The sequence below is a fragment of the Hylaeus anthracinus genome, unplaced genomic scaffold, assembly GCF_026225885.1.
Source record: "Hylaeus anthracinus isolate JK02 unplaced genomic scaffold, UHH_iyHylAnth1.0_haploid 11991, whole genome shotgun sequence".
NCBI classification, from domain to species: domain Eukaryota; kingdom Metazoa; phylum Arthropoda; class Insecta; order Hymenoptera; family Colletidae; genus Hylaeus; species Hylaeus anthracinus.
The window spans coordinates 193,139-216,939 of NW_026534339.1; the positions used below are offsets into that span (position 1 = coordinate 193,139).

Below are 23,801 nucleotides of genomic sequence, written 5' to 3' on the forward strand. Positions count from 1 at the left end.
TCTGGCACCTTTAGAAGTGACGTTTTTCGACGCGCCCCTTTTAAGGGAGTGAATTAACCCTTTCGCATCGACCCTTGCCAATGTAACTTTACACACGCCCAGACGACACTTCAAAACTACTCCTCACGGAGTTTCATTCCAATCGGTTGAAAACTTCCATGTTTTCGAAACGTTTAAAAGTTTGTCCGCTAAGTTCTGCGCATTAGTGTATCTACATGTAAAGAAAATAAATTCCTTTAATTTAAATTTAGCGGCACACTTTGAAGTGCCAGTAGAGTAAGGGCCGTCGCAGACGGTAAATACAGAGAGATGGAGATAAAATAAGAAACGTAACTGAATAAGAGGTGAAAAGGTGTTTGAAAACCGTGTAAAAGTTTTAATCAAAGTGATTACTAAAGAAAAAAAATTATAAAAGGAAGTTGACACTTGAAAAATAAACTTCCTTTCTAAACTTGGCTTTACATTCGTATTTAGAGCGAGGAACTTATGCTATACGCATAACCCAGTGGATATAACAGAACAAAATTCGTGTTAGACAGTGAAATACATGGTCTGTTTAAAAAGAAACCGAACTCTTGCTATAAAATGAAAAAAGTACAAGTAAAGTTTTTACACACACGTTTATTTACTCAAAATAATTTCCCTCTGCGTCAATACAGCGTGTAGACCGGATAATTAACATTTCGAAAGTCCTTTGCAGCTCCTGTTTTGATACCCCGTTTAGTACGGCGGTTACAGCAGTCTGAATCTCCGAAATGTTGCTATAATGTGTCCCTTTCATTGGAATTTTCAATTTTGTGAAAAGAAAATAATCGCAGGGAGACAGATCAGGCGAGTAGGGTGAATCAAATGATCCAAGGTAACAATGCCAATTCCAATAAAAGGGACACATTATAGCAATATTTCGGAAATTCAGGCCGCTGTTACCGCCGTACTAAAAGGGGTACCAAAACAGGAGCTGCAAAGGTCCTTCGAAATATTAATTACGCGCTCTACATTCTATATTAACGCAGAGGGAGATTATTTTGAGTACATAAACGTGCGTGTAAAAATTTTACTTGTACTTTTTTCTATTTATATCAAAAGTTCGGTTTTTTTTTAGACAGACCGTGTATGAATGATAGTGTAATGATAGTGTATTTAATGCCTTTATTTTCTTTTTTTCATTCTTTTTCTCATTCCATACCACAGTGTCTTCATATTTCCAGTGTTAACCTGATAAGTATCTTCTGCATCTTTTTTTATCTCTAATATTTCTTTGTATTGAAATTATGGTTGTACATCAACACGATTTGTGGAATATGCTGATAAAATTTGACCACATATTTGAGAAATACTCCATCTAAAGAATAATTCCTAGGAATAGCCTACTTTTGACAGTTTAATAAAGAACATTTTTAACAAAGGAAATATTTTGTTTTAAGAAACAAACGAACTTGATTTTTAAAACAGAATAATTTACTTTTTTTCATAGTAACATACAATGCACACAAATTCAGTTAATATACACAGTATTATTTGCATGCCTAGTGAGAGTCAATAAACCATTCTCGACATATGAAAGTATAATTTAATGGAAGAAAGAATAATAAATTCTGCCTTTTGATTTTGTCCTGTCCATCGCTGAGTACCGAATATCTAATGATGAACTGCTACAGTAGATTCTCTATAATTCGCTGAATTACGGTCTCTGCCGTAATTCGCTGGAAACCATCCCCACCACAAAACTCCCCTTGTCTCTCTGACCCCTTAGCATACGTCGATGTTGAAAATTTGGCTCCACCTTTATACAACACACGACACTGTAACAGCGAATCGTGGCAAAGGAACAAAATTGAAGAACGACAGCAGGAAGTTAGGCCCTAAAGGAGGACCTTGCATAAGGTCGACATACCCTTAATGTAATGACAAAAGTTTTTTTATTTTTGACTTTTTGGAAGTGAAAAAAGTACCTTCATATTTGTGGTATTATTCTGATTAAAATGACACCAAACATGATATAATTTGGTGCATATTTGTTTATTTTAAAAATGATAATGGTTTGTTTCCTTTGCCTTGTAAAACACGCAAATATGCACTAAATTATGCCGTGTTTGGTATCATTTTACTTAGAAAAATAACACAAATACGACGGTACAATTTTCACTTCCAAAAAGTCAAAAATAAAAAACTATTGTTATTGCGTTAGTGTGTTTCACCGACACGACCCTTTAATTTCTGCCGCACCAGGGACTCTCGGATTTCCCTTTCTTTCTTTCGTTGCCTCTCTTTCAAAATGTCGGTTCCTCTAACTTTACTTACAATATCGGCTGTTCGACACGATAATTCGTCGTTTTCGCTCCTGAGTTTCAACGAATTATAGAGAATCTACTCTACTTAGAAAAATGGTTCTTGAAATTAATGTAAATTGAAATGTGCCTATGGATTGAGTTTGTGCAGATATCTTCTAGATTATTATAATTTTACTGAAAATGAAGCGTGTAGACAATTTATATTATTACACTTTGACGTCAATTCAACGCGATTCAAATATTTGGATATCAATTTATCGAAAGTAGCCCAAAATATGGGTTACAAGATACTTTTAAAAAAGCTTCAGAGTTTTACATCTATTACTAAGAAGAATCACTTGCAAAGTGTACGTCGTCGATTATGATAACAATGTACGCACGTGTTGCAACGGATGAATAGCAATTAGTAAGAGACACGTGTTTCTTGCAGTTATGATAAATAGTTTGACTGAAATTACGTTACAATTGTCATCTCCCCGATGCTATCTAAAGAACTATTGCATGCTGAAAAGTTTTGTCTTAGATTCTCTTTAATGGACAAGAATTTCTTTGTGGTTATAGAATTAAGAAAGAAAGAATGTATGGTGCCTCTAACTAACCGTCCGTTAGTTAATCCTCTGTGCCTTCATTAGCGTCATAACTAATAAGTAATTTTTAAGAAGCTCAACAGACAGGAATGATTGTTTAAGAATCCTCTTCCCGAAGGATTACAAAGATTGGAAGTAGAGTGCATGATAGTTTTCCCTATTCACTGTTAAAGATAACTAGTAAGAAGGCTCTTATCACTACTCACAAGGAAACATACCAAACTGTCCGTCTCCGATTTTGATGAAACATGGTGGATATATTAAGCAGGTTAAAATAAGGCATGTAAGGGATGTAACGCTATCGGTAGCCGCGACCCTCTCCCTCGCGCCAACCCGTGCCGTCTACCTCTCCACGGCCGTTATCACCATCCGCCGCTAGTCCGCGAGTCGCGCGCTGCGGTACGCACGATGGCTCGCGCAAGCGAAACCGCGTTCCACTGTACATATATACTGCCGCCGTTCCGCTCAAGAATCAGAATTGCTCGAGCTGGCAGTACAGCACGTTTCTTATTAATAAAGGCCGACATAAACCTGCTCACTCGCACTCTCACCTTTTTTTGGAAGTGTACCGTTCCCGGCTTCCGACGATTTCCTTCCACGGAGTAGTGATGGTCGAACCGATGCGTTAGCACCTTTCCCCGTCACCCGCACTCTCCGTTTACCCAGACCCCTACGGCGTGACTTAGTTCACGAAACGAGGGGTATCCGATCGCCGGCAGACTTTACGCGTTTGTGGACTGTCTCCGAGCCTCCCCGATCTCCCAGCCTGGGGAAAAGCCGCACAAGCATACCGCTTTGGCTTTCTCCCCCTGTGAGACGAAACGTCCCCCGACCATTTCAACCTCCCTTCGCGGTAAACTCGCGTGTGGGCTATGCATAGTGTGTGTGTGTGTGTGTATAACTAGAGTAAGTTCCGCGCCCGCCTAGTAACCGCAACTCTGGCGACCGACTGAATCGACACCCCGTTCGCGAGAGTCCATCCGCCGGACTTTCCGTGACAAAGACATACGTATTTTTTTTATAGCTAGCAAATCGCAAGTTTAGGATGTGAATCACCACTTGAAGTTTCAGCAGAAAAATGCTATCTCGAAAAGTATAATAGATATAAGAAATCTTCTTAGGGAAAAGTTTTATTGGTTCATGAGGTAAGACAAAAAGTAGTCGCAGATTTTGTAAAAAGTGATTTGTTTATAACAACAAAATTTATTGTTTCATTATTTTAAGAGATACAATTTATGTAACGGCAAAAATGAACGGAAATTTCAACTGATATATAGTATAATACATTTGTCTCCTGTAGTTTTGTAAATTTTCATATAATATTGTATACAGGCCCGCAAATCCGCCGGGCTGCGGCCACACATGAAATGTATATGTTCATGTATAGACATACAGGCGGCTATTATTATGAGACACATATTTATTAAAAATTGCAGGATTGTTTAAAATTAACAATAATAATATTAATTATATTATTACTGTATGCATTGCAGTATGATATTGTTAGGAAGTAATTTGTTGCTTATATATTCATCGCCCCAAAGGTATTTTTGGGACGTTTTTCTGTACCACTCCTCTTTGCGGGGGTGAATTAAATCCTTCGCATCAACCTTCGCCAATGCAACTTTGCACACACCCAGAGGACACTTCAAAACTACTTCTGACGATGTTCCACGAAAATTGGTTGAAAACTCCCATAGTTACGACGTCCTCTTAAAAAACTGAAAAACTGTCCTCTTAATCGTCTCCATGAGTGTATATATCAATTGATTCAGAAAGAAATTTCCGTTTATTTTTGTCATTATATATATGTAATATGTTTGTTACAAACAAATTACTGTTTACAAAATCTGACTTACCTCATGAAACCATGAAACTTTTCCCTAAAAAGATTTCTTATATCTATTATAGTTTTCGAGATAGCATTTTTCTGCTGAAACTTCAAGGGGTGATTTCACCCTCGAAACTTGCGATTGGGCAGCTATACAAAAATACGTATGCTTTTTTTTCACCTGCTTAATGTATTCGCCAAGGTTCATCAAAATCGAAGACGGACACTTCGGTGTGTTCCCTTCCCTTGTCAATCGGGTAGAATATTATAAAAATATTATATATATTAGATAGAATATTATCACTTCTACTAAAAAAAACCTCCTTCTCATAAGACAATAAAGAACTCGATAAATGACTATCTGTAGCGTTTATTAATACGACAAATTAATAATGTTACCAATTGTTAATATATGTGTAATATCAAAGTTTGAGATTTTTAATTTAGAATAAGTCTGGCTTACTTTCCAGTCTTTCTAAAAATGTCTATAACGTTTGATTACAGATAGCATCAAAGGGCTGAAACTTCAGAGAGGATTTCATTCCTGAAACTTGAATTAACGCTCCTTAAAGAAATCCGTATCCTTTGCTTTAGCTACTCTACAAACCTGCAAAAGTTTCATAAAAATCATCGTCGTGAACTTGACGACTGTTCCTTGCGAGTAGCAAGTAATCTGAATTACACAGAAAATTTGACAGGTATACGAACATAATTTCAAAGGATAAAGTATCATAACCATTGATATTATTGTAATATTAAAACTGATAACAATTAAGAAAATTGGTATTACGATACGGATTATGAGAATTTAGTAAAGTTAAAATTTATTAAAGGCAATATAACCGATTCCTTAGAAGTAAAATTTTCCTGCATTTAGAGTACCATCAATCCCCAAGATATATACCAACCTGCTCTTCGCGTTCTATACATTCCTGCATTGAGGCCAGAAATGATGTAATAATTCACGATGAAAAAAGGAAAAGAAATAGTACAAGAAGCTGGTGAAATGATTGAGAGGCGAACAACGCATATTACAGATCCGTTTCAATGGTTCTCAGCTCCTTCCGTGGAAAATACAGCCTGGGTTTCTTTTCAATTCTTGCAAATTACTAGGAATTAAAATTCATCACAACGTTACATACTTACTTTGTAAGATTAAACTATAATTATTGTACTTTTATACCTAGTAACTTGTAACTCGTACATGCACAAAAATTTTAAATTATCTTGGAAATACATAATCTTCGGAACTAAAAATAATAAAAGGAATCATTTAGAAACCAGACCAACAACAACCACAGAAAGATTTGTGTGGTTAGTCGTTACATAAATTATCAGTAAGTTCTATTAATTGGCAGACCCTAAAAGATTCCATAATATTTAATAAGGCTGAAACAAAATAATTTTTATTTTTATTCTGCTTTTTTTTGTTAACGTTGTAAAACTGTTAGTTGTCAAACGTTTATACTTAGAGAACTAAGAACCACTGATACTGAAGAAAAAAACTTACCTTGGCCAGGCTTCTAGGCTGATTCGTCACGACATTGACCTCCGGATTCTGGTCCCGCTACAATACAATAACAACGTAAACAAAACCGCTAATCTATTGTATTCTAAAGTAAAGGCAGACATAAAAAGTGCATGCTAGGCTAAATTAGGAAGATTTTATAAATCATTGATTGATGAATTTGTAGCAAAACGTGGAATGACTGATCTACAATAATCAATTGCTCGTCAAATAAAACATTCACTGCTCGAGAACTGAAAAACATCACGTCCTTGCCTTTTATAAACTTACGACTACTGTCTGTTGAATATATACAAAAAGATAGTTCTTTAAGGTGAGAACTATGTAATTTCGTTAAACGAAACAGTGAATTCTCTTTAAAAGATCATGTTATAAATTTCAACTAATAAATTTTTATAACTGAGTTTCTGGAATTGTCTATAGTAATTTTTTGTAAAACAAACAATATTTTATAAAATTCACTATGTGAACTTTGAATTCAAGTATTATAAACACTTCTTGGGTGAAACATAAAAAAAAATCATTCAAATAGATAACTGAGAAGAAAAATTAACTATTGTAAATATTGACTAGACCTCTATAATGACTGAATTCAAATTGCTAAACAGCTGAAGAAATGGAAACCATGGTAGGTATGACTCAATTTCAGTTATCCAAGATAAAATTGTTTCACTTATCGAGGTATAAAGTATATAGATCCTGTACAATTACGTATGTACGATATAAAGAAAGGGTTGAAAGTGGTTGATTTTTAACGTATATATAAAGATATGTTTAATTACTTAGTGACAATGTGTTAATACAATCATATAAAAAGCATTACACAATCATATAAAGATAATGTATTACTCATGTACGATATAAAGAAAGGGTAGCTTGAATTGAAGTATTTATTCCTTGATTGACAACAATCAACATTGTTGACACTATGTATATACATCTTATTCATACCCTATACATGACCAAAACCATTTCAGTGCATGGCGAGCACCCAAACTAATGGCGTCACAGGGAAAGGGGATCGTTGTTTCGATGGGGATTCACCGTGATGTCATTAGTTTGCGTTCTTATATGCTGAAACGTTGCGGTGTTCAACTATGATGAGCAATTCCTATAAGTATCAGAGAGTCTATTTAATAAGTCGTAACTTTAATACAACTTAAGTACAAGTATATCGCAGATGTGTTCCAAGTTCCAATTATTCTAAAAGGACATGTCCCAAAATTGAATAAATTGAGTGTTGAGTCAATCAAAACAGTTCCTTTCTTTTTCATTGCGATATGACTTCAAGGTAAGCAGTTCGTTGTCTCGTTTGAAGAATTCAAGTGGCATTGCTCTATACGATACTGAGGTAGACGTTTAAACATGAAAATTCCATCTTTGTTTCATGGCGTTATTTTTTAACCAGCGTGATTCTTGACTTCATAAGAGGTAAAGTAGTACGTAAACAATATCAATCAACTCATTGCACGACTAATGAGAGAAGAGGACTAAAATTAGGAACGTCCTTCTACTGAAATGAGTGTTAGAATATTCGAGATAGTGTTAGGATATTCGAGCTAAAGAAACGCCCGAAGCGGGCCATGTGTTTAGTCTCTGCGCGTTCCCCTTCTTAAAGGAGGTTTTAGGACAGAGGACTCTTGTGAACGAAGGGCCTAACGTCAGGGGTGTCCTCACGACTGTATTTTCTAGCGGAAGTCAGAACTGTATCGACTTTCGTTAAAGCAAGAACTGATTAAATATAGACTTTGTTACATTGGTATTTTCACTGTTTCTGATTTTACATATCAGAAGTGGGACAGATCGCGTCACATTTGAACAAACACTTAATTGTTGTTGTGGGTGAACTGTATTTTTGCATACAGCGAGCCAGACACTAAGTGCAACGTGCCGTGTATAGACAATATTATTGGATTAAGTGCATTATAGTTTAAATAGTGATAAGGAATAGTGACTAAGTGTAGGATTCAGTTATATATTGTTTAAGGTACAGCGACAATGAGTAATATGGACCGTGCATCATGGAGCCGTTATTCCGACGTAGCGGCTGAAAGGTCTAGTGGCGTGGAATCGCGGTTGGAAAAACTGGAGAGCATCATGGAGGAGTTTTTGCGACAATCGCGATCTCAATCGCATGTATCGCGAAATTCGCGAGCTCGTTCGCAGGCACCGCGACGACGGGCTTCGGTTTCGCGTTCGCGTTCCCGTACGCAGAACGTCAGGAGACGCGATTCACGTAGGCGTTCGCAAAGTCCACGTCGCAAAACCTGGAGCAGGACGATCGCTCTGATCGCGCGCAACGAGGAGTGGAAAATGTCAACGCGAACTTTACTTCTCATGCAAAGTCGCCGTCCTATGTGCGCCCGGGGGACGAACAGATGATCCCGGTGTACGATCCGGCGAAGGAAGATGTGTCTATAGAAAATTGGATCCGCCACGTAAACGAGTTGGTGGCCAGATTTTCATGAGACAACTTGTGCGTGATGCGCTTAATCGCATCTCGATTGAAGGGGCACGCTCGTCAATGGTATGACACGAGCATGCAGGTCACCACCACGTGGGCGGAGATAAAAGTATATCTCGTGGCTCAATTTCGGCGCGCAATGCCGTTTTCAAGAATGCTGGGGGAGGCGGATCTGTACGAGGCGAAAGCAGGGCAGTCGTTAGGCGACCAATGCTTTCAAAAACTGAATATGATCCGGAAGTTACATATAAAGCTGTCGGACGAACAGGTCATCGATATGGTGATCTTCGGGATACCGGACGAAACGATCGCCAGGACGTTGCGGTCGACTAAGTACTCGGACCACAATGAACTTTACTCGTCAATGTGTACGATGGGGAGTATGCCGACTAAGGAGAATAAGAAGAAGGTGGAGCACCGAGGTCAAGCGACAAAAGCGATGGAGAAGAACATCGCTAAGGAGGCCAAAGGTAGAGTGCAGCATCTGCAAAAAAGCGGGCCACACCAAGGAAAATTACAGGCAAAAAGAGGTAAATATTATAAGGAATCGTGGCAGATTGCCGCGTCACAAAGTAGGTGAACTCTCCGCGGGGAACGAGACCGACCAAGATCGCGAGCGCCACCAGGGTAACCCAGGGTTATGACTAATTTGCGTATCTGAAGGGCAATAGCGTTGGGCTAACGACGACAACACCGAGCGATACGGCTTAGAGACTACCGATCCCGTCCAACCCGGCGCCGGTTGCACGGACTGGCCAGACGAAGCTCAAATGGACAGGGGCTGGAGGTTCTTGGTAACAGCCCCTGAACTCCGCTACGACCTTCAAGGGGCAGGAGGCCGTTTAGGATAGTGAAATCAGCCGGGTTCTCGAGTGCACCGAGACCCGGCCCACTCCAGAGTCTTCGAGGGATGCTAGCACCGACACGTCACCAAAGTCGCCGAGGGACGAGACTGGACGACCGCCGCTGACGAGTGCGCCGATAACGCGATTTGAATTTGGTCGCCATAAGGTGCCGCGTGCCGCCGACCATTGAGGTGAGGCTGGGGGAAGCACGTGAGCCAACGCGTGCGACGAGATCGTGTATCTCGTCCTATTTCGTCAGCGACACGTGCGGAACGGTACGGTAAGCGCTTCCTCCTTTACCTCACGCTCATGGATAGGATATCGTGAATTGGTCGGATTACCTGGTGGCTGCCGAGCACACTGTCGGGCAAAATAGCATTGTTAGCGGGAAATCGCCTTTTCGTAGGTTATCGCAAGAAATGACGAACATCTAGTCACGAGTCCATTGTAACGCGCACGTGTTTAGATCGCTGCCGGTTAACGTTCTCGTCGAAGAGGTCGAGCCCATCGCGACCGCGTTAAGACTGTCCGAACATCGTTTCCGAAGTCGCTTTTGTGCGAATCGCGACGGAATTTGAGCTAACGTGAACAAAATTAACACATGTTATCGAAACGTAGTTCTCGTGTCGGTTATCGGTCGTCCCGGTGGCCTTAGACGCTACGACAGCTCGGCAGTGTACACCGTATTCTGTAGCATCTTTCGCGTACAATATATTCTATATTATTTTAAACGCGTGCTGTGTTGATCTGCCCCGTCTTGCCGTGAAGACGGCTTTCTCAGACTTCCTTTCCTCGCCAACGATCCACGTCCCTCTCCGCGATCCGGATCGCTAGCTGTGGTAACTTTCGCGACGTTCGGCTTCTCACGCCGGTATCCTCTGATACCTGGCGCTCGGGTTTTCCCGTAAAGGCGTGAGAAGTCGGAAAACTCTCATTTTGCACACTTCCCGACGCGGACCGCGGACCGTATCGGGAAATCACGTTGCAACATACATGTCAACGGACACAAAGTAGAAAGTCTTGTGGATACAGGAAGTGCATGTACTGTAGTCCATTCGTCGCTTATTAAAACATTCGTCATTGATCAAGTTGCAACGATTACATTGAAGGTCCAGAATGTAACCGCGACTGTAGATTCTTTTGTTATCCTAGACTTTTTACAACAAGAGCACGTCATAATGTTGAAACGAGGGAATCGATTAACATTTAATAACGCGAGAGATGCGAAACGACCGCAAGTAACATCGGCAATGGATATATACATTATTGAAGAAAATCCAACTTTAAATGTAGGAAACATCGGGGAAAAAGCACGTAGATTATGCGTTGCGTTACTCGAAGAATTTCGCGATTGCATATCGACCTCGATGCGTGACCTCGGGAAAACGAATACGGTGTCTATGATTAAATGTCTCACGAACGAACCGATCGCGTATCACCCTTATCGTCTTGCGGAATTGGAAAAAAGGGTTGTTCGCGAAATTATCAATGATTTATTGGCAAACGGAATAATTAGAGAATCCGAGTCACCGTATGCGAGTCCCATTACGCTCGTAAAAAAGAAAACCGGAGACATTAGAATGTGTGTCGATTATCGAAAATTAAATGCTGTCACGATAAAGAATAAGTCGCCTTTGCCACTCGTTGAAGATCAAATAGATCAGCTGGGAGGCTATTGGTATTATACGAGTCTTGATTTAGCATTGGGTTATTACCAAGTTCCAGTCGCTGAAAATTCCATCGAAAAGACTGCGTTTATAACACCAGAGGGGCACTACGAGTTTTTAAGAATGCCTTTCGGTTTAACGAACGCGCCAGTTGTTTTTTCAAGGCTAATAGACAAGGTTCTTGGACCCTTGAAAAATAAAATAGCTTACCCGTATATTGACGACCTGCTCGTGCCGTCGAATACTCTAGACGAAGGTATTGACATACTTAGGCAAGTTTTAAAAACCTTTCGACAACATGGGTTGACCCTGAAGCTCAAGAAGTGTTCTTTCCTCCAAGAAACGATCGAATACTTGGGACGAGAAATAAGCGGTCAAGGAATGCGACCAGGTCAACGGAAAATAGATGCCGTTAGGGAAATGCCTCAAACCGAGAATGTTAAGCAGGTACGCCAATTCTTGGAGTTGGCGAGTTATTTTCGGAAGTTCGTTAAAATCTTCTCAACACTGATGGGACCTTTGACTCGTCTAACGCGGAAAAATCGGACCGTCGGCGCCGGTACCGTGTCCTGCGACCGCGGGACGAGCGAACGGATCGTGTGTGTGTGTGTCCCCGGACGTGCTTCGGTGCACTCGCATACGACAGGACCACCCCGAAGACGAGAACCTTTTGCAGTTCCCTCCGTGTACTTCGGTCGTCTCCCGCGTGGTCTTACGCGGTTAGAGAGCGAGTCGCATTTCAAAGGAAAGGACCCCTTCGAAACGCGCAGCCGTTAATTCCCGATATAATCTTTCCTTTTGACTGTATTTTATTCTAGGGCGGATTCTTGTTTACGAGGCCCCCATAGAATTAAGTCGCGCCGGTTAGATATTCTTTTTCTTTCATTCGAATACTTTAATTTTGTATTGGGAATTCCGCGTCGCGCTCCCCTTTCGGCGCGTGGTCGCCAAACCTTTTCCTTTACGGTGATTGTACCGCGGAATTCCCCGCGTAAATTTTTGCGCGAATAGTTTCCCTTGAGTTTCGCTCTCCGCTAGACTAGCCGGAAGGACGGAAATAACGGACGCATGCACTTGGCACTAGCGCCCAAATTTTTATAAACAAATTCGTCCGTGGGAATTGTGCGACCAAGCGTGTTGAATAGCGGCTTTCCCGGCCGCCTACGCGAGGTCCGTCATAATGTAATTAATATATTGCTGCGATGGCATGAAGATACCGCGCAATATTCCGAAGTTGTATCGTCGTAACAGTGTGAAAATGTTGCGACGATGTGAAGATGCTCCTGCGAACGAGCGGAAGCGAGTTCCCGTTCTTCCGATTGCCAAGAGCCAGGAAATATTTGAAATGAAGAAAACAGTGTCAGATTCGCCACCGAACGGACGTATCTCCCATATTTAAAAATTGATTAAATTGTTATTGTTATTGTTGGGCGGCTGTGATTAGGGCCTTGAATATTGAAGCCGTCGAATCAATGGCGGAAAAAAGGGTGCCCAAGAGGAGGAGGGGGTCAGTCCGTGTCAATGAGGAGGGCTGGTCAGAAGTAGGTCCTCACCGCCCCAGAACAACAGAGGCGGACGATAGGACAGGTGGGCCGGCGACCGGCATGGAGGTTAGTGCGGGGCCCAACGTTTGAGAGATAAGAAGGGCAAAATTGGCAGCGGGTGCCGCTAGCAAGAGGGGGGGGGGGGGTGAAGCGCAAGGGGGCGCTGCTGGCGATGCCTTTCTTCCAGCCCTGGCCAAGGCGGCAGCTAAGCCTGGCTGCCCTAGCAGAGCTGGGGGCAGCCCTTGGCGGCAAGCACTTCGGCGCTCAGGTAGCTGCGAGGGTGCTGGTCCCCCGGATCGAGGTCGAAATCAGAGACCTCGATCCTATTATTGAGAGGGACGGGGTCCTCGAGGCTTTCAGCCGACACCTCGGTGCTGAGAGCACTGAGGATATCCGGGTGAGGGTCCTGAGGACCACGGCTTGGGGGACACAGGTCGCGGTGTTGGAGGTGCCGGATAGGCTGACCCCCATAATACAAAATGGGGAGCAAATTAGAATTGGTTTCGTCCTGGCGAGGCTGAGACTGGGCCCAAAAATAGTAAAGTGTTTTTGATGCCATGGGTTGCAGCCTCAAGGCTGACATTTGCAGAAAATGTGGTAAGACCGACCATGGTAACGGGGAATGTACTGAGGCAGTCCCCACCTGCAGACTTTGTGTAGGGGCACATTGCGGGCGGAATCGTCTGCCCTGTGCACAAGAGAGCCCTTTGGAGAAATGGGGCGGCGAACAAAGGTATAAGCAGTTGATGCAGCTGCTACAAATAAACCTAAATAATTGTAGATGAGCTCAAGAATTGATGGTCAGGACGCCAAACCGTCTTAGAGTAGATGCAGTCCTGATTTCTGAGCCGTACAGGGTGCTGTCTGGGTGGTACGCTGACCGCACCGGTAGGGCGGCCATCTGGGTAACGGAATTAAATGGGAGAAGAATTACCTCGGGATCAGTGATTGCTGGCGATGTGTTTGTGATCGCTCAGGTCGACGGCACATCCATCGCCAGCTGCTATTATACGCCGAGAGTAGACCACCTGGCTCTGGCCGACAAGCTCGACGAGCTGGAGGCGGCGGCCAGAGGGATTTCCCCTCGACGCATCATCGTCGGGGACTTCAATGCTAAGTCCCCGGCGTGAGGGTCACGTGCCCTCGATGCGAAGGGCCGGTCCCTGTCGGAGTCCTTCGATAGGATGGGCGTGTTACCTGTGGACGCTGGGGGTCCGTTTTCGTTTGAACGGAACGGGCGGACCTCCAAAATAGATATCCTTGCGTGCGATGCTGTGTCCCCCAGGGTACTCTCCAGTAGTGTTATTCTGGGGGAGTATACGGCATCGGACCACCGGTACCTGCACCATGTGTTCGCGGGTGCTGGTGGATCAGCGCGGGGTGGGGGGGGGGGGGTGATCGGCTCCCCTGGGTGGAAGGAAGATACCCTCAGGGAGAAGACCTTTCTCGAGACTCTGAGGGGCAGGACGGAGGGTATAGACTTCTCCCGTCCCCTGACCCCCGTGGAGGTCGATCGCCTACTTGATGCGGGCGAGGCAGCATGCGCTACCTCGATGGCCCCGAGGTTTCGCCCCGCAGGGAGGGGAGGGGGGTAGTAGCAAGTACAGGTGGTCCGCTGAGATCGCCAGAGCACGCAGAGGCATGCACGCCCACCGTAGAAGGCTCAACAGGGCCAGGAGGCAAGGAGCCCCTGGTGACGAGGGGCTGCTCGCCACGACCTGAAGATACTTATCATCAAGAATAAGGAGAAAACGTGGCGGGAGCTCTGTAGCTCCGTAGAATCCGATGTGTGGGGGAGACCTTACAGGGTGGTCATGAACATGATTTCCCGCCGCGCCCCCCCCCCCCCCCCCCGCTGATCCCGAGGAACAAGATGACGGCCATACTGCAGGAACTGTTCCCGTTCCCAGATGGCCTGGAGGGGTACCCCCCGGTGCAATATCACTATGGCGTCGACCTGGGCAGCTACATGGATGGGTCGATACCATCGGCCACGCAGGAGAAGTTAGCTTCGGCGGTCCGAGCAACGAAACGAGCTCCAAAAGCGGTCGCCCTACTGGCCAGTATGGGGCCGGGCATGCTGAAGGCGGCTTTTGACGGCTGCTTCCTGCATGCCCGCCTCCCTCTGCGGTGGAAGCCACAGAGGCTGGTCCTCTTAGCTAAGGAGAGAAGGGACCCCGGTATCTCCTCAGCATATCGGCCTCTATGCCTCCTTGGACACATCGCCAAGGTTTGGAAGAAAGGGCTTATTACTTTTGTTTTTTAGTTTCTGACCGGACCTTTTACATCCGTACTGTTTTAAATTTTTGTACCTTATTATTTATTCATTTTTTCCGACACTATTGTTATATTTGATATACTTTGACTCTTTTTTGACTTTTTATACTATTACTTTTATACTATTGGACCTTATTTTATTTTACTTTATTTTACTTTTTTATATTTTTACAACCCTATATCATTGTTGATAATGTCGTTGATGTGTATGCGTTTACTCATTCATGTATCTCTTCCGCTCTATGTTTGTCCTATTTATTATTTAGACTTTTATTTTATTTATTTATTTATTGATCTACTTGCTTTTTCATTTCATCAATAGCCCCATACACAGGCTCAAACAAGGAATACACTGCACATGATGTGGCGCATACTTCCCACTCCCATGGGGTTTAGCTTCTGTCGTCCTTTTCAGGACGGCAGAGGTTAGGCGGAGCCTCCTCTTTCACTACCTGGGACCGCGCAGGCTGGGGTAGGGGGCCCCATATTTGCGTGATGGTGTTGCCACGTGAGTTTACTGCCGTGGCCCGGGCCATGGAGTAAGAAACATTCGCTCCCGGGGCTTAATTTCCTCCCTCTTGCTAAGAAGGGGGATGAGGGCCCCTGCTGATCACTAGGCGGAGGCCCCCTCCCGGTTGATATGACCGGGAGGTTATTATACACACGAGGGTGATGGGCCGCTGGCGGCCCAATAGAGTGCCCCCCCGCTGGGCCCGGATCTATTGGGGGAAGTCTGTGGCTGGCCTCCCTCCCCGTCGGCGAAAGGTTGTTACAAACCCTGCGCCGGGAAGGAGGCCAGCAGCTTTAGTTAGCCCCCCCCCCCTTGTGGATAGGGCAGGGGGGGTCCATCGTGGGAGTAGGTCCCCATGGGGGCCTTGTGGAAGGCGACCGCCTCGAGACAGGAGTAGTCCGAGGCGGTCCCCTTGGGGCGAAGTATTACCTCCGGTAGAGTCCCGCCCCGGGGGGCCGTGGTGGAGGGGTTTTAGTGGGTAAAAATCCCACACTACCCCCCAACAACATCTGGCGGGTTCATGCCTACCAGGTCTTTCCTACCGGTCGTCTGCGCCTCCTCCGGGAAAGGGCTGTCGCTCGGGGCAGAGTATTGATTGCTGTCCATTAGACATATCCAATAGGCCAATCGGTAAAGAATTGAAGCAGCGTTTTTGTGACAAAAATAGTAACAGCAAACCGATTGTGCAGTTACATAAAAGGGGATGCGTAGATTAATAGGTATATGTTTTTCACTCCTAACTCTGTTCCGTTTTCTTGTTATTTACAATTTAATGGTAAAAAATCGTGATTTTTGTCGTTTTTTGCTTATAAATTTTAAACTAATGCACCAATATCAATGCTCCAATGAGATAAAATGTAGGTAATGAAAATACCTACAGAATGAGACCTTGAACGTCTCGATCGGATTATGAGGAACGGAGAAAAATCTAGAAAACCGGAAAATTTAGCGTTTTTTCAAAAATTCGTACCTCCGCCATTTTTTAAAGTGAAGCGCTGGCCTTTTGGGAACCAGTAGTGATTGATATGCTCTTTATGTGTGCAAAAAGCGGAGATTGTCGGATAGGTGGTTTTCTCACAATCGCAATCTGAATTTTTCAGTGCACTTTCTTTCATCGGACCTGTATGCGTTATCATAAGACCGATTTTTATTTTTAAAAAAGATTTGAAAAGTTGACGTCGTGTACTATAAAACGTATATTTTAGTTTTTCGATCAAATGTGTTGAAGTATAAGAAAAGCTCTTGTAAACCTACCTTATATACCTTTCTCCTCGGTTGCCCCTGTGTGCTCCACCACTTGACAGCGATTGAGCGTTCGGCCATCTTCAATCAACTTTACAAGGTCTTTCTCATACTTCAATTGAATGCAATAGATATTTCTTCGCAAAACTATGATTATCTACTCCGAAAAAGTCCAAATTAATCATTTCAGGCGGCCAAAGTTCTATATTCCTCGTAGCAAACATAGGGAAACAAGTTTTATCCGTTTTGTTAGAAAAACTCAGCTTCTATAATTTTTTTTACTGTTAAATCATTTTATTTCAATTTATTTTTCATAATAATCCTTTTATTTCGATGCTATATTATGCGTTTTTGATGTAGTTAAGGTCATTTTTCGCCTTGAAATATGTTTAAAGAATGAAAAATTGAAAAAATGATTTCTTTTAGTGAAACAAAAAATGCTCCACTCAGCTCCAAGCTAAAATAAGTTTTTTTCGAAAGAATAACATTAAACGAAAGTATTAACGTTGGATTTGACTGCGTCTACCTGCGACCTTGGAGTTTATTCACATATTTGCTAATCTATGTATATAAGAATGAAGCCCCGACTCACTGATATATCAACGCCCAAGCTAAATCCTTGAACATAGAAAGCTGAAATTTTGCACAAATCTTTCCTTTATAGTGTAAACAAGGAATGAGAAGAGATATTTCGAAATTCAACTCCTAAGGGCGTAAAAAAGGGTTGCAACGTTTGTATGAGAAATATTTTATTTGTGGTCGGATTTCGTTGAAACGTGATCTTAATGCTTTTTGATACAATTATTTTGCTTCAAAGTTGCCGTATTTCCGTAAATGTGTTTAGAAACTTAAAATTTAACATGTAATATAGCATAAGAATAGTATTCCACGTGGGTGTAACCGCAGACCACAGCTATTAAATCCAATAATTCTCTTCGTTAGGGTTGTTTAATTTAACAGCTTCGGCAGTTAAAGGTATTACGGTCGGCACCATCATAAATGCGTGTTTGCAAATTGTCATTGTTTAGGTTTTACAACCTTTGGCGACTAGATGTAACACGGTCACTTTTACCGTTTTACCTGTAACCTTTTTCCTCGACTTGGCGGGTTTCAAAACAATAAAGTTAGCTTTTTCTTCTTCAATTGACTCCTACAACTCTGTATCCCAATATTTTAGGCAATCACTAACAAATTACCATTTCCACCTGACAGTTTTCTACTATCTTCAAGTCTTTGAGGGCGATGTTTTGCTGGCGAGCAACAGATACAAATCTACTGTCGCGTCGAAAGCGTAAAATCTCATTGCATACACCTTTTGTAAAATAAAGGAATCGTTAAGTTTCTACAAGTGAATCTCCACATCTATTCACCAACAAGGATTGTGATTATTCATTTATTGCAAGATAGATTACAACATGGATTCAATTACATGTTTGTCCTATTCAGAGCTATGTGATTTTTTGTTTTTAATAGTAAAACGATGACGATTCATTCAAAAATTTCCTAAAGCTTAAATTTCCATTTTAGAAAGATAAATGTGTTCACGATTTACAGTCACAAATTAAGAAATGGTTTTTGTCTCATTTTAAACAGCGAATGAAGTTGGTGTGTCGGAATCGGCGAAAGTTTTGCTCAAAGTATAGTGAGTGGATGAATGGTGTTTTTAATTATCAGTACACTGTCGCGCACATCGAAGATCAGCCAACATCTTCAACCAGAGGAAGGCCTTCAGTGTTATTCGAAGAGAGCTCTGATAGGACCAAAAGGTACAGAGTGAGCAAATTAAAAGATCAATGCTCCCAGCCATTAATAAATGCTGCTGCAACAAGGTCGACTCAAAGCAAAGCATTCAATGCAGATATGGCATTAGCTTTAATTGCTCAAACTAATCTTTGCAAGTATCAGTATCAACTGATACGAAAAGCCACTAAGGAAATAGGTCATAATATATTTCTCAGTTACCATAAAGTCTAGACAGCCAAAACGAACTGCTATGCAGAGGACATAAAAATTACTGAAACGTCTGCAGTAGTCCCGTTACAGAAGCTTCTTGACCACACCACCCAAAGAATTTTTTACACAATAAAACACGAGGATACGAGTACAAATGAATACATGTTAAAAATAAAATGGAGCTGCGATGGAGCATCAGGCCAAAGTGAGTTTGCTCAAAAATGTACAGATTCAGAAAATATTTCTGACGCTAATCTGTTTATGACGTCTTTGGTGCCATTGAAAATCATTGAGAAAGAAAATCCAGCTCAATGTTTATGGAAAAATGGCCAGCCTTCTTCGACAAGATTTTGCAGAGGTCTTAAATTTGAATTTAAAAAAGAGACACCGGAATTGATTTGGGAGAAAAAAAATCGTGTTGAGGATGAAATAAAAAATTTAACAGCTACAAAAATTAATAAAAATTGGCAAACGATTTCGGTAAATCATCAACTGTTTTTTACTGTGATAAACGGTAAAGTTGCTCAAGTAGTCACTGGTACATCATCAGCAATGAATTGTATCATTTGTGGAGCAAAACCTTCAGAAATGAATGATTTGCAAAACGTGACCGAGAAAACAAAGAACGAAGAGGCATTACAGTTGGGAATGTCCACTTTACATGCACGAGTACGTTATATGGAGTATGTTTTGCACCTCGACAATAACCTTTCATTTAAATCATGGAAAACAAATACGGAAACTGCGAAATTAAAAAATGAAAATAAAAAAAGGATTCAGAGGGAATTGAAAAAAAATATGGGTATTAACGTTGACGTTGTCAAACAGGGATCTGGGACGACAAACGATGGCAACACATCTAGGAGATTTTTGTCTCAACCTGATATAACTGCGGCTATCACAAAATTAGATCAACGTTTCATTGAGAGACTTGCTGTAATTTTAGAAGTGATCACCTGCACTAGTAAGATCAATGCGGCAAAATTCGACAATTATGCTTGAGAGACTCCAGAAATGGCAGTCGATTTGTACCTATGGTATTATATGCCGTTTTCCGTGCATAAAAATCTTGTCCATGGATTGGAAATTATTGAATGCGCCGCTCTACCTATAGGATCACTATCTGAAGAAGCCGAAGAAAGTCGAAACAAGGATTATAAGCATTACAGGTACACGTAATTAACTTCTACATATTATAATGAATATTTTTTAAAAGATACTTTATAATTTGTAGTGACTAATAAATATTTTTATTCTATAGAATTCATCACTCAAGGAAGAATTCTAGAATTGCAACGAATGAAGACGTTTTCCATATGCTTTTAATTTCGTCAGATCCTTATATTAATATTTTTAGACCTGAGCCAAAAAGTAAAATGCTTTCTGTGAGTGAAGAAGCAAAAACACTGTTAGAAATGAATACGACATAGTTTTCAAGCATTTTTTTTACGCATATAATATATGCTTCTTTGTGAAAATAAAGTTTATTTTTTCAATTGAACTTCATTTTTTATAACTTTTTTTTACGTACCTACTGGTGTTTACGTATTAAGCTCTATACTGCGTTTACGTTATTATATTTACATATTATAAACTTTTTAATCATGTACATATTAAATTCAAATTTTCAAAGTAATAACCTGAATTAACTTACTTATTTTTTTCTTTTCCGATATCCTTTCTTATATTATGGATATATTTTTGTTTATATCCATTTTAACAATTAAAAACTCAAGTTTTCTTTCTCCTAGCCGTTTGACAATACAAAGTAACTTAAGTACCAGCAGCAGTCAAGAGACCACTAGCACCGTGGTTGCATATCACAGTCTTAACGGACAAAAATAGTCGATACTTTACACCAGGCGAGGGGTTCGGCAATACTCCAAAAAAATGCAGAAAATAAAAACACACCTACCACTGCAGGACCCCCGCTGCATCACCGTTAAGACGGACGACTTTCACGAGGTGTGGATAGTCGAGGAAGGAAGTCGCGAAGCGTGGACGAACTTCGCACAGCGTTTAAACAGCTTCATGGAGACAAGAAGACATCTATTCCTACCCACCCTCGCGAGCATAAAACCAAGAAGGCTCGTGGCGGTGCACCTTAATGATGGATGGCAGCGTGGAGTCATCCAGGAAGTGGCAGCCAACCGCTACCAAGTGTTCCTGGGAGATTACGGCCAAAAACTAACCACCAGCGAAGTGTGGAGCCTCCCGCCGCGCTTCTGTGACCTCCCGTGGTAGGCCGTAATAATTCAGATCCTAGGTATCGAACCTTGACCAGGGACACCGAAAGCCGTAGCAGCGGCTGTTACGGATAACAGGAGGGGGAAAATTGCAAACCTCGTTGCAGCCAAGGATGGTCTTGTGGCAGACCTTCTGTTGGACCGTCCGCCAGGACAACCACCCGTTAACATGACAGAACACTGGCTCACTTTCGGCTACGCGGTGGACATCACCCAGCGACGAGTATCCCTCGAATACCGTAACGCGGCTATCCTCGGCATACTCGCGCAGACGCGACCGCGAACGAAGCGGCGCTCGCGTCGCCGCGAGATACGGGTATATCAGGCCGCACGCGGGAAGCCAGAACACAGTCCGTTCGGTGCTCCGACTTGGAGTCACCTGGTAGCTAGATGCCTCCAGGTAATAGGTGACGTCCCGAGTACGACGCAGCGAATTGACTTTCGCTATAGCCCTGGTGTCCCAGGATACAGCGAGCTCCCGACCTAGAGGATCGACTATTGGCGCACCGTGGTCGAAACGAAGGGCAGTTCCGTGTTTCTCCACGGTAGGCGCTCCGCCGTGAAGGAGACGAGATACCTGGCGCTCCAGGATTCGCCAACCTCGCTAACCTGCTCTCTCCACGGTAGGCGCTTCGCCGCGAAGAAAGCCGGCCGACCCCGTCCGCATACACATACCCGATCTGCGTGCGAGCCATCCGACCGGCCAGCCACTAGGCGCTCCAGTGCCTGGTCGTTCAAACGGCAATTGTACCCCTAGCGGTAGGTGCTCCACCGTTCAGGGAACAATCGACCATTGTAAATCGGGTAGTACCTGTACCCACACATACCCGAACGATACACCACCGCAAACTTACTTATAGAGTGCTCTGATTGTTATGTTTCAGGCTAACAGTAAGGCCCCGATCCCGTAGCTAGTATCTTTAGTCATAGTTTAACCTCCACTGTATATATTTCTTTATACCCCTTTTCTTTTGTAATAAATAATAACATTAAGCTTTTGAAACGGCCTAATTCATTCAAGCGACCCGTACCCTGACTTTCCATCTCCCGCAAAATCCCTCGGTTACCACTCCCTGAGGACACTGATGACATCACCCTCTAAGGAGACCAACAACTAATAGAGATAAGTACACGAAACAACACTAGACTACACCCGACACTATCACATAAACGTAACAACTCGCTTCTAAGATGAAAGCATCACGGAAACCGCGATGTTTCATCTTGGGGGGGGGGGGGGGGGACATAAACAGAAACTCTCAGTTTTTCAAACGTCTATCAAAGCTTGCGTTCATTAATTTTTATCTACCCTTCTGGAATTTGGAGCCCGGTCTCCCTGGAGTGCATCCTGCAGCTACATCCTGCAGTGCTCTTCTTGGTATCATCTTTGATTCGCGTTGCGTGGGAAAACTCCTAATCTACCCTTTCCCAGGGAACGCAGCTGCTTACTTCGGAGCAACGAAAATCCTAATCGTCAGATTTCCAAATATGGAAATCACCGACGGATCCCCACCAACATTTAGGGGTATATAAACTCACGATTTTCGTTGCTCTGAGGATTAGAACGATAGAGTTACGTAGAGTCACATCACGTCGATCGTTTGCAGAGTGTACTTTAGTGAGATCGGGCTTCAATTTCCCTTTCAATCAACGTTAACCTTATAGATCCGCGAAGACGATTTATATCTATTACGGCCATTGCAGTACTCTCGACCCCCGCATCGCCAGTGCGTCAACGCCACATAGTTTACCGATCATTTTTACATTCGTACACACAACCGCGACAACACGACACTTGACACCTGTAACTAGCATAGTTATTTTGTAATATATACTCTTTTATCTAAACTTAAAAGTTTCATAAATCAATTACCAAATCTCTACGATACAATAAGCAATCCTATCCTGTGTAACGATCCCACAACATAGTAACGTTGCAGCTCGAGTTATTATTTGATTAGATTAATAAGTTGCGAGGCTTTATTCGCAACGCGTGGTATATTTCAACGATACGATTGTAACCGTACCGACATACGGATAAATATATTCCCTACTTTATCGGGAACCGTACACCGTAAGGTGGTGCGAGGGGAATACCCCCACCTAAATGACGCAGAGAACGCGCAGACGCGGACCCCCACCAACTGCGGGCAAATCAAAGGACCTCGATGTCGATCAACAGATCGACACTCAGGTCGTTACAGCCGAACCGATTAATTAGAATCACTTTAGCGTCTTCGACTAGGTATCGGTGGCCAGAGTCATGCGGCATAAATTGCTATTTTTCATTATAATATTGTAATTCTAATACTGTTCTAAGTGAACTCATTCAACTAGTTTATTCCTATAATTGTTAACTCTTAAGAGTATTACTTATTCTATTAACGTGAATCCACGTGTTTAGAATCTCTAAAAGAGAATCAAGATTCTACTAGAATCAGTTATATTTAGTGGACTGCGTGTCCAAATATTATCGTGCGTGAAAAAAATGCATTTCGAAACTTTCTTTTAGTACATGAAATCGGTCCAAAGTGGACAATAATCGTGGATATCGATTTTTATTTTGTGTATTTGAATCGGCCACTATTTCCTGCACAAAGGAACATCAAGTATGCGCGTGCGAACTACATTGTGAACGCGATTGAGCGAAGGACGTAGGCTAAGTTTACGAGACACCTAATTAGGAGACTCCTTCAGTTTTTTTGAAAACCTCCGGTGTGGATCGAGGCCCATCACGTTCTAAGTGGTTAACTTTCGATTCCACATCCCTGGGTATATTCGAACAAGTGCTTGCCGATACCGCTACTGTCTCGTA

At 42.5% G+C, this 23,801-nt stretch overlaps 1 protein-coding gene across 8 annotated transcripts in view; it reads right to left on the minus strand.

Annotated features, from left to right (window-relative positions):
- LOC128888305 (dnaJ homolog subfamily C member 5) overlaps positions 1 to 23,801 on the minus strand; it is a 129,520-nt gene that overhangs the window by 82,270 nt on the left and 23,449 nt on the right. For 6 of the 8 annotated variants that reach the window (XM_054145037.1, XM_054145036.1, XM_054145041.1 and 3 more), the window contains exon 5: positions 6,220 to 6,276. The exons of the other annotated variants lie outside the window; for them this stretch is intronic. In XM_054145037.1, coding sequence (XP_054001012.1) covers positions 6,220 to 6,276 — 57 coding nt within the window. The remainder of the gene's footprint in view (positions 1 to 6,219; positions 6,277 to 23,801) is intronic. 8 annotated transcript variants of the gene reach the window in all.